The 12,382-nt window shown below is 41.6% G+C and overlaps 1 protein-coding gene across 2 annotated transcripts in view; it reads right to left on the bottom strand.

Annotated features, from left to right (window-relative positions):
- The window catches only part of LOC102006965 (UDP-glucuronosyltransferase 2A3-like), a 36,845-nt gene extending 36,069 nt beyond the window's left edge, over positions 1 to 776 (bottom strand). For both annotated transcript variants that reach the window (XM_005392817.2, XM_013518564.1), the window contains exon 1: positions 31 to 776. In XM_005392817.2, the coding sequence (XP_005392874.1) occupies positions 31 to 754 (724 nt within the window). In that variant the 5' untranslated portion in view covers positions 755 to 776. The remainder of the gene's footprint in view (positions 1 to 30) is intronic.
- Between the last annotated feature and the right edge of the window lie 11,606 nt (positions 777 to 12,382).

Here is a 12,382-nt window from a genome sequence, read left to right as displayed (position 1 = left end):
TAGCTTAACATAAAATTCCGAGTTTCTTACCTAATGCTTCACTGTAAAACTGATCCCAAACCTGAAAGTCATACTGCTGGAACCAGAAGTCAAACAAAAAGGAAAGCACTAGATTTTTCACCCTTTCCATAAAAGTCATTCTGCTTGTGAGTCCTCCCATGGGAACAGGCACATAGGAAGGTGGAGCTGGAAGCTGCCCACAGTGTTTCTCTATGGTGTAGCCCATGAAGAACCTTAGCGTGTTCACAAAAGGGATCCCAAGCATCTCAGCCACCAGCTCCCCACAGGGCATCACAGGGTCTGTAATTAATACATCATATGTGGATTCCTGGAGCTTCTTCATGAGCGAATGGTTGTAGACTGTATTTGCACAGAGAAATTTCAAATCTTCAGATGCTTGAAGAAAGAATTTATGCAGTAGTCTTCCTGATTGCCAGAGTGGCAGTGTTGGCATGACATTCACAGCTATTTCGATAAACTCATTCATCGCATTCTCAGAAACATTTTTGTCAGTTGGTACAGGGATCACTTCAAAATGAAATGCAGAAGGCTTGCTGTAGTCAACGAAAAAACTGTGTGAAGGAGTCAGAACTGTCACCTCATGTCCTCTTTTCACAAGTTCCTCAAGAAGAGTCTTCAAGTTGAGCCAGTGGCTCATTTCACAGGGCCACACCAGCACCTTCCCACAGGATCCACAGCCAGCACAGCAGAGCTGCAGCAGCAGGACCGCACAAGCCCACTTCCCGGGCACCATGCTGGCGTCCTCAGCACACTGCTCTGGGGAGGCCCAGTGTGTGCGAGGGTGAAGAGGCAGTTTAGATTACAGGGTGAAGGGGCTAATACAATTAAATATTAACCTTTAGAGATAGGAAAGGATGCACGTGAAGGGCACTTTGTCAACATTATTGATTGGAAGCGTTCCTATATGTCTCTTGTTCAAGCAATGGAAACCACTTAGATATAGGTAAAGAATGGGTCTTGTATACTCATAGCACAATTTTCAATGTTATGATAGGCAAAAGCTGATATTTAAATTGATATTTTCTGAATATAAATGTGAAACTATTTTAAGTAAATACAGTGAAACCATGGTGTATCTATGTGGAAAATAAACATGAGGTTTGCTTTCAAATTGATTGTATTCTCCTCTAATACATCAGCACATTACATTGTGAAAGGAAAGATATAATACATTTTTTAATATGTTAACGAAGAACAGGGAATTCTGTGTAGGAAAAATGATTGAAAGAGTTCTCATTAAGATTTATTAAAGAACTTAATGAGAAATATTACTAAAGGCAGCTTTTTGCCTTTGTATTTAGAATCTAGGAATGAGAAAGACAAATGGAGACAGAGAGAGAGAGAGAGACAGAAAGAGAGAGAGAAATCAGACTCACGTGACAGTTATCAAAACAACTAAAACCAGAATTTCTCAAGGGGAGTCAGTAGGTGAAAGAGGAAAGCACAAGTCTCAAATTGGCCCTGACTCTCCCAGTACTCAACCTGGTGCGTAGGGTCATTGTTCTCAGCAGAAACGCAGCTCAGCACCCGTCCTTGTAAAACACAGGATGTCATAAAAGAGAAGGGCAGGGCAGGAAATCTTGCCGGTCCTCAGCCATCTGGAGACACCCAAAATTTATACTGGATGCCTCAAGGCATGTGCCCACGGACATGCAGAACAGCCAGAGAGCTCTGACCAGTGATGCTTACTAACTCCTTCCTGCCTGATGTCCCTGTCCTCTTTCTCTCTCTAATGTCCCTTTGTTCCCTACATTTGCTCTCATTAGCCTTTGTCTGCCTGCACCCAGGTACCACACTGTAGCCTTGCTGCTTTCCCCGGAGCCTGTGCAGAGGTCTCTGCCTTGCTTCTTTGTTTACATCTGGCACCTAAACCTGGGAGATGAAGAGACCAAAAGGTTTCTCTCAGGGAGGGTCTCAAGTCCTTTACTGAGACCACTTGGTGGGGAACAACCTTCTCTCAGACCTTGGACCTAGAGCTCAAGCCATTTCTACCATCCTAGCTCTTGCTAGGTGTTTCAGGTGGGGCAAGCCCCTCAGAGTGGTCTCTCTCCTCTACTTCCTTTCCCCTTTTCTGCTTTTCATTTCCCCCTAAATCAGAGAGAGGTTCACCCTCCTTTTCTTGCTTTTAAAACTCCAGCACTGGCCTCAAGAATCACCACCATCAAGGCTGCTTCCATGTAGTCCCTGGCCAATTGCAAAGGTGTTTGCCATGCACAAATGGTTCACATTTCACAGCTTGAGTCCCAGCTGGAGGTGTCCACTGGGAAACACAACCACTCTCCCGCAGCGCTCTCTGTACTCCAATTTGGAATCACTGGTCCTCAATCCTTCAGTCCTCCACTGTGGCTTGCTCCTATGGAGTTTCAAACTCCTCTGTTTCTTTCCTGACCTAAAAACCAAATGGGTTATTGTTTTCTGTAACACAGCGTGGCCACACTCCAAGCTAGACAATGTCTCTAAGGGCAATCCACAGCAAGTTTGATATTTCCACTTTGTGAGTTTGGATAATTACCACTGTAAGCCAGTGAAGTGATCTGATGTCTGGGCCTTCCTTACACTCTGAAATATTCCTATTTTTCAGGCGATCCCTCCCAAATTCTCTTCTTTTCCTTCCATCCACATCCCTTCTGCTTCCCTCCAGTACTGATGCTCCCATGCAGACGTATGTTTTTCTTTGCATCTTCCTGATGACCTAGCTGACCTTTTTCCTGCAGGCTTTGCTTTTCCTCAGCATCTTTCCTTCCACCTCCAGCTGAACAACTTCCAGCACCCTGCTCGTCTTGCAAAACTCCTGGCCATACCCAGTGCAGCTGAGTCACATCCTCTGGAAGAGCCCTGGCCCATCCCAAACCTGTCTCCTCTGTGTACCCAGCACTGCTCTCCAAAGCAAAACTTCCTCCTTACGTTCAGTCTCTGTCCCATATGTGACCCAGTCTGCAGTTTGGTGCCTCGTCCTCTTTCCTTGTCCTGGATTTCCACTTGAGGAGGTGGTGGAAACTGAAGGAATCGTTTGGGCTCATGTTACTTGGTCCATGTTGGGTGTGACTCAGATTAGTCAGCATCTGGGTTCCTCTGTTTGACCTCAACAAATATCCAAGAATTTCACTACCTTTTGCAGTCTTAAGATCTCACTGAGATAACCTAAATATCCACGGCTCTTCTACCCTCTCATCCGCGGAACGGGAATGTGTTTAGGCTTTAGAGCAAGACATCATGGATGACTGCAGGTGTCCTGAACCCAATTTTCAGGAGGGAGTTTTGGCATCCCTGGGCCCTTCCAAACTGCGCTTTAATCAGCTAGATGAGCAAGACGGTCCCTGATTGCAGAAGGTGTAACTCTATGGTCACTTGCTTGGTGGGAGGGCTTTGCAGGGCAGGATAGAGGGCAGGCAGTTATGACAGGTTTAAGGAAACCTCCCAGACAAAAGATGAGGATCCAGCTCGTTTAAGTCCCACCTGGCGCCTGCCCTCAGTTACTATACAGCCCTGGGGTCTGGGGATTTAGCTCAGCGGCAAAGCGCCTGCCTGGCAAGCACAAGGTCGTGAGTTCAGTTCCCGGTACCGGAGAAAAACTAAAAAAAAAAAATTAAACTATACAGCCCTGGAAGCAGAGGGCAAACAGAATTTAAAGATGCGTTTTATCTCCCAGTCTGCCCTGAATACTCAGAAAAGTTGCAGAACCTGGAGGCAGGCCCTCCAACTCTACAGCAGGAGTTAGTTAATTTGGTATTTGAACTTTCCAAGAGTAGGCATGAGGTTGCCCATAAACAGCTCCTTACTGGCTTCAGGTGTTTGCCTCCATTTTAAGAAATCCACAAGTTGCCAAGTATGGTTGCACAAGCCCGGGCTACAAAGTGAGCACAAGGCCACCCTGAAATGTCTCAAAAAGCAAAATGTAATAAAAAAATAAAGAAAAAAGGAAAAGAATCCCACAAGTACAAGTTGGACCTAAGCACCAGCCAACCACTAGGGTTGTTGCTAGCGTTCCCCTACACAGAGGCATACCTCCACGGCCGTGCTTCAAATGTTGCCAGCCAAGTCATTGGGCTAACGAATGCCCAGTCCGGATTCCTTCAAAGCCATACTCCTTCTGCGGGGGCCTTCCCTGGAAGTTGGCTGACCCATGCTGAGGTCTGGCACTGGAGTCTGCTCTCAGAATCCCCAGCAGGCTTTCTCCCCGAAGTCCTCAGACTGGTGAGGGAGGACTGACACTTTCCCAAACTCTGGAGCCCCCTGCACCATCTCAGATGCTGAGCTTTAAGAAACTTGAGGTAGAGGGGAAGATCACACATTCTATGATGGAGAACAGGGCAACCCACTCCACCTTGCCTTTTTTTAGGGCCTCAGCTTGTGTTGTGTGTATTGATGCCAAACTCTCCAGGCCTTTTAAATCTCCTCTACTTTGGAGCCAGTTAGGTCCATAAATTTTCCTCTACTCCTTTCTAACTGTTCTCACCTGCCCCACCTGCTCCTTGGAGGAGATGTCCTAGCCAAATATCTGTGACTTCACTATTCCCAGCCTGTCCTGCTATCCTCACTGCTCTCTTCTCTCCATCTCTAACATTGACAAAGAGCCCATTGCCTCCCCAGATCTAAACCCTAGGGTCTGGGTACCTCCTCCCTTTGCCTGGCTCTCAGTCAAGCCCCTCTCATGACCCCACTAAAGCAAGACCACCTCTGTCTTTCTGTCTCAACTCCCTGTCCCCAGTCAGGCTCTCAGAGGACTAAAGCCAACTATTTCTCACCTGTTCAAACACAATCTTCTAGTACCTAGCAATTTTCCATAGAGTACTCCTTTTCTCCCTGTTCCAAAGACAGATGGCACATATGGATTGGTCCAGGACCTCTGCATTATTAGTCAAATAGTCCTTATCTCTAGTGCTCAGTCCATACAACCTTTGTCTTCTGTCCCCCCATTTACTGCCTACTACTCAGTCCTAGATTTGAAGGACATTTTCGTTACACTTCCTTTACATCCCACCTCACAGCCTCTCTTCACCTATACCAGGACAGACCCTGACACTCCACCATTTGCAAGAACTGACCTGAACCTTCCACCCACAAGGGTTCATAGAAGGCCTTCAATATATCAGTTAGGACTTTGACTCCAAAGATGGCCATTAGAACTGCCTTTGCAGATCAAATGACAAAGGAAGAAAGTAATCGCTCCCAGCATGCTACAGAAGGCCGAAACTTTGCCCTTTCCTGCTTCCTTCCCACCTACCCTCCTCTGTGCTTCAGCTGTGGCAGAACTACCATGGGTGAGGTTTCTCCCCTACTCAGGAATGGCAGATTACTCACTTACGTGCTATGTGGGTGAAAGGTAAAATGTTTTAGTCTGGGTCCACACCCTCACTGGGGGGGTAGATGGTTTCCTACCAGTTCAGAAAGAGCCTCAGTAGCCATTACTTTCTCTTAACTGAAATGATCTCCTCCTTTAGCTTCCCCTCTTCCACTGAATGAGATAAAGCCCCAGATTTTATTAGTCTAATTACCCAAGAGTTGTTTGAGTGGCTGGGAATCCAGTGGAATTTACATGTTCCCTACTGACCTCAGTCCTTGGGTAAAGTAGAAATAGCCAACAGTTTACTGACAGCCCATCTTACTAAACTCACATTCCCCCTTCACATTGACTGGGTCCTTCTCCTCCCAATTGCTCTCTTAAGAGTTTGCCCTATTCCCAGGGCGCCTACCACATATACTCCCTTTGACTTTGATGTGGGCCCATATTCCTGCTTGGGACAAACAGCCAGAGACAAGCCCTACTGGAGATTATCTGAAGGTTTGCAACAGTTCTTAAAAGTCATATAACATGCAGTTAATCTTATCTTGCCTTCTCCTGACACTTGCCCTGGTGAGGATAGCTGGGATAATAAATTCATTTTGATCAAAGGTTTAAACCACTGATCCCTGCAGGCAAACTGGAAGGGAACTTTGAGAGTCATCTGTAGCACTCCAATGGTTGTCCATTTACAAAAACCTCTGCCCTAGATTCACTGGTCCAGAACATAGCTGTACCCAGTTGATAATTCGCCTAACACTCGCATTTTGGAAGTTGCAGTTAATCTGTCCGACATCCCCCAGGCTGGCCAAAATGCCAAAATACCTAAATGCACTGTCACTTCTCCTATTTTATATCCTGTATATCCTGTGTGTTCACATAATTTATTTGATTAATTATCAAATTATTTGATAAATTATCAGAATTTTTTGCCCTGATTTGACCTGGTCTCCCTTTTCACTCTTGAAGTTACCTGCACCTGGATAAAAGACCCCTTTACTAGTGTACTGGGAAAGAGATTCACAAGGTTTTCCTTCCCTCTAGGTTCCCCACTCAGCCCATATCTAACCTAGGAAGCAGCGTTGAAAACTGACACGCATTTCCCTTCTTCTTCTTCTTTTTCACTTTAGTTTATACGAGCAAAAAGATGGGAATACAAAGGTCAGCTCAGGCATACTCTCAGCACACAACCTGTTTGCCAGCAGATGCATCGTTGTCAGCAGAGATGATCTCAGCACAGAGCCTGTCTTGTCAAACACAAGACATCAAAAAAGAGATCAGACAGGGCAAGGACTCTTGCAGGTCCTTGGACATCTGGAGACACCCACATTTTCACACTGGATTCCCCAGCATCTTGATCATTGAGGTACGAGACAGCCAGAGTATTTTGCCCGCTGGTGTTTATTAACATCTTCCCACCTGATGTCCCTTGCCTTCTCTCAATCCCTATGAAAAGGCACACTAGATATCAGCATGCAAAATTGATCAAACAATAGAAGCACTAACTGTTCCTTTCCATGAATGAATAAAAATTAGTTGCACAATTTTCTTAGCTATCTCTCTCTATATAAATATTTTCCCTTCCCTTCTTTCCCCTTACCCCCATGCCAGTTGTTCCTCCTTTTGAACATTTTCTTTCCCTTCATAGTGCTATTTTGTCTTTTGGGATCTTACTCTTAATTTTTTTTGCTACCTGATAATCTAAGCAACTACTTGGAAGATAACAATATGTAATATAATAACCATTGTTAATTTCCTTTAAAAAAGTCCCACTGATCTTTGTTCCCCACACACACCCTTATATCCCTCTGTCTGACTGTGTCCAGTATTATATAATAGCTGTGTTGCTTTCACAAAAGCCTGATGAGGGTCTCTGCCTAGCTTTGTTCTTTACAGGATGTAGCCAAGAATATGAAAGGCCAGGGCAACAGCCCCTTCACTCAACTCAGACAGAATGTAAAGGACATAGTGAGCAGCCTTCTGCAGGCTCCTATTTAGTGCATAAAACACTAACGTCCTTTTAATTTAATCCTTAACTCTAAGTTACCTTTTCTACTCCCCACCATAGATTTATTCATCACAGACATGCTTGAATATCTCAAAGGCCAAAAAAACATGTCAAGAGAGGTACACAGTTTCAAGTAAAAGACCCCCAGAGTGCCAATCAGATGTCTAAAACTTCCAGATGCCCACATGCGACATGGAAGAAATCAGTAGTCATAAATATAAACAAGATGAGGAAAAAGATCAAGGGGTTTTCACTTCTGATACTTTCTTCTTTCCCGGGATAGTTGTCTATCTTCTTTCCTTCCCATATTTTCCCAAATAAATCATCTACAGTTACTTTAACCTCTGTAACTTCACTCTATTAATGAAGCTGTTAGGTTACTCCATGGACAGTTGCTTGTTCCAAGTGAGGAGCAGGGCATGCCATTCAAACTCCCACAGCATTAGGCCTCCTGCCAGGAAACTGCAAAACAAGATGTCTAAACATGGTAGTGTCCAGTTCCGGAGCCTTTACCACAGATTAGCTGGGACAAATCCTCTAGGCTGTCCCCATAAAGGTCGGTGTGCTGTAAGGAAAACAATTTTCAGAAAGTGCATATTTCAGTGAAGATTTACAAACATCACAATTGCTTTGTGGCTTCCACTGTGTTGAAGTTGGCCACTCTTGTTTCTTGGGACTGGAGCCGTAGAGTTCCCTCTGTACATGTTAAGAGTTTAACTAAAATGAATATGTTAAATATTGCACTAAATGGCTTATTTGATGAAATCTAACAGCCTTTCTCTTCTTTCCAAAAACTGCACAATTGAAATTTGACTAAAAGAGAATGTTCAGAAATGTGCTCTCACTAATTTATAATTAATCTTAATAATTTATAATATTAAACAGTGCATATGAGTTTAATCTGTAAATCTGACTTTACTCTGTGAGTTGCTTAAATTTACTATCAATGTGAAGATAAAAATTTTCCGAGTGGATTTTAAATGAATGCTAGCCTATCTTGCTGCTGCAAAACTTACCTGGGGTAATTAGATAGCACAAAATATCTCAGAGATCTCTTTGCCCTATTTTGTGAAAAAAGGTTTTTTCTGGTATATTACCTGTATCTTTCTATCCCTGGAAGTGATAGATTTCCTCTACAACCTGAGAATTTTACAGTATAAATTATCTTATTGCCACTGTTCCCTCAAATATAACTGGGTCCTTGAAACAAGGAAATGGCCAGATTCCTCCAAGAACTCTGCCTTGGTGATATGCATCCTCTGGGAACTCAGCAAGGCAGTGCCCAGTGCCAGCCCCCTGCCAGTCTGTGGCTACACCATGCAGTGTGGACCATTCACCCTTCAACTTAACCCTCAAAAAATTTGAAATTTTGAGTCACATTTGAAATGCGTCTTTTAAACCAATCCCATTTACAAGAGAAAGGGCATTGTAGAGAGCTCTCTGCATTTGAGATATAGAGCAATCATCTACTAGAGGCATAGAGCAGGCCACCAGAGCCTGGGTTATCCAATTCTCAGACAAGCAAAGAGAGCTGACCTTAAGTCCATGCACTGGGATAAAGTTCAGATAAATACTAATGATGGTAGGGGCCAGGGTTTGAAGATGCACTCAGACTTCCCAGTGAGATGAGAGTCATGCTATCTCTGCTTTGCAGGACAGCGAAAGGGTATCTAGGTAACAAGCTGCAGCAGGGCTTGTGGAGACCTAGCTAGGCCTTCTTCTCCATGTGTAGTCTTAAAAACAAGGGAGACTGTACAGTAGGGGACACCCAAATGTAGACAGACCCTCACACTCCGACTTTCTCTTCTCTTTCTCTTCTGAGTCCACCGTGGTCACTTTCTAGTATGCCTTCAAAGTATTGAAGGAAGTTAAAAACCCAAATTACAAGAAGAAAGGGCCATATCTTTTACTATCCTAAGGATTGGCCAGGACACCTTCTCATGATCTAAAGATGGCCAAGGGACAGATATAAATTATAATAACATATATCAACTGGGCCTATTTTATTATTAAAAAGTAAACATGCTAATGTGGCTTTTGATCAATTATTCTATAGTCTCAAAAGTCATCCTGAGTGGATGTGTCAGCTTTCCATTATCCTCCTCAATTCACAGCCTGGGGACCAATCCCCTCCCCTGGTCACAGTGGGGAGGGACCTACCTGTTGGGCCCCAAGGGGAAGAAAACACAACCCCAAGAGGCACAGAGAGCCAGCCCACCTTCATGGTCCCCTCCTTTAAAAAAAACACAGACAAGGGGAGAAAAAGAAAACATGAGTGAAACCAGTTCAGGATGTGGGTTATGTCATAAACTGAAATGATACTTGCGCTTGGTTCATCAAAAAGCCATGGCCAGATAGAGCTGAGCGCACGCTGGCATATGAACAAGTGTCTTATACATGTTTGTCTGCCTGCCTGTTCCGTGTGTGTTCAAAACTGGTTAAAGAAGCTACAGATGATTCATTTATGAAATAAAACTTAAGCTCACCAATTTCTTTTTCATCTCATTTCTTTTTGAGAGTCTCATGAAAAGACTTTTGATATGCATTTCTCAGAATAGCAAAACTCATTTAAAACACTAGCACATGAGGAGTGATAATGTCAAGACTTTCATAGGACTTACAAGTAGATTATAAAGTTTGATAGCATCAGAATTATACAAATTTGGGTTTCCTTACATGTTTCTTTATATCAGATTTGGGTATGGATTCCATTGTAGTTATTATGTTGATAAAGAGATATTCATGGGATAGCCCAAATACCTTTGTTCACAGGATTAAAAGAGAATGAAGAAAAAACACCTTAAAATTCATAACCTATTACCATCCACCTTCTTAGCTAATTAAGATTATAAAAGATTAAGTTTATAAATACAGTATCTATTATTTTTTGTCTACAATAATGTAAGGTTTTGCTTCATTAAAAATAATATAGTTTAACGTGCTTAAATGTTATAATTTCACTCTCATAAGTTAACTAAAGCAATCACTAAGATATCTGTGAGTAGGCTATAATTAAAAGGTTAGGCTTTTTATGTGTAAAAGAATAAGCTTTTCTTCACATATTAAAATCCAGCATGAGGTACATGTCAAGCCAACATGAGACCACCAGCCAGACGACACCTTTTCAAAGCTTATGTGGTGTAAATGTGATGTATGTGTTGTAGTACTTGGAGAGACAGAAAAACTCTGCAGTCCAGATAATGTCACACACAACACTTAAATGCTAGACATTAATAACACGTAAGGTACCTCTATAGATTGTGCATTCTTCTTCAATAGCAACCTATTAAAAGATAAAATACTAGGTAAAGTGTTCTTTCTTCCATTTAATATCTTAATCTCTTTAAGCTTTGTTAAAGAAAGTAATAGGAAATCTAAATAATAGCTGCTTTTTGCCTTTGATATTAGACTCAAGACTTAGAAAGACAAAGGTAAAGAGAGGGAATCCATACACGGGAAATTGTTAGGAAACATCACAATTAACCTAAGAATTTCATAGGCATAATTGACATGAAAAGAAGAATAAAGCCAGGAACATCAAAGGCCAAGGTAACTATCTCCCTCAGCCACCTTTGAGAAAATGAAAATAGATAAGGAATAGCAGCCCAAAGATGCCTATTTAATGTATACATCACACATGGTCCCTTTACTTCATTATTAACAGTACATTACAATTCTATAAGGCCATCCTCATACACTTATCAATCACAAACATTCAGGCAAAACTCACACTCCAGAAAGTACGTGGATAGATGTGCCAAGATTCTAATAAAGACAGAAAAAGAATGTATTCTATTGTATTTCTAGATTAGAAATATTAAAGAGTTCATTTCTATATATAATAATGTTTTTAAATCTGAATTTTGATTTTATTTGAAGAGAATATACTACTGCAAGGTATATAATGCTTCAGTCTATCCACTTTTTGTTAATATTTATAATACAGTTGCATATCTTTTGCATGTCACATGTGGGGAAAGAAACCTATTTCTGAATAATTTGCCTTCTGCATTTAAGTCCATACTGACAAAGCACTTTTGCATTAATTGTCCTATTACATATTTTCAGTAGTCTTTAATAGCATTGTCAATTTCTTTCTGTATTGTTTACCCAAAAATTTATGATTCAGTGTGAGAATCTAGATTAGTATCAAGGTTACTAGCTCTATTTCCACCAAATCTTCTTCATATAATGAAATGAGGAAACTTCGCAGTACAGATTATGATGTCACTTGCTTATATCCTAATTAGCAGCATTTAGAATGACTCATTCAAACACACACACACACATACAACCACATGCGTGCATGAACATATGCACTTTACCTTTGAGACACAAATTTTTCAGCTCTTTCCAGTTCAAGCTTAATGAAATCAGAAGGTGCCACACAGAACATCTATGCTGGTCAAGCTTTGTGAACAGCTTCACTCCTTGGTGCTCCATCTTCATAAAGCTCCTCATCTGTCATCTATTATAAGCATTTGATAAATATTGAATTTTATTCAATTCACCATGAGGTAAGAATGTCTCCCTAGAGCACAAAGTAACTTTTAGATCGAATGCACTTGGATAGATTCTTGCTACAACTATCTCTTTTAAGAAATTAGCGTTTCCTATACCATAGCTCAACTTGTCAGTTTTCTAGTGGAGTTTTCCCAACTAAGATCTGCTGTGTTCACACATACAGTAAAAAGTAAAGTATCTGTCCTATTTCAGGTTCAGTGTAAAGGGCCTGGGCATTGCTGAAACATTAGAAATATATTATAAACACATGAAAAATTGGATTTTACCATGTCCTTTGTTGTGCATTTCAAGTTAAAAGAAAATATTCCAGGTAGTCATTTTTTGACAAATATGCTTAGTCACGTGAACATCATTGAGGATTTATATCAGTATACAATTTCTCAAAAGTTAAAATATCTAAAGGTAGATTGTTCTGTATAATAAGAAACTCAGACTGCCAGATTAATGAATCTTTTTCACACATTATATAATCTGTCAGGACATCCTTTAGAAAAATTATTTAGTATATACAGAAGAAGCTACTTGGATTTGCACATACTTACTGAAAA

This window comes from Chinchilla lanigera, unplaced genomic scaffold (assembly GCF_000276665.1).
Source record: "Chinchilla lanigera isolate Chin_1 unplaced genomic scaffold, ChiLan1.0 scaffold00046, whole genome shotgun sequence".
In the NCBI taxonomy this organism is placed as follows: Eukaryota; Metazoa; Chordata; class Mammalia; order Rodentia; family Chinchillidae; genus Chinchilla; species Chinchilla lanigera.
This window is presented reverse-complemented; position numbering and strand designations above follow the sequence as displayed.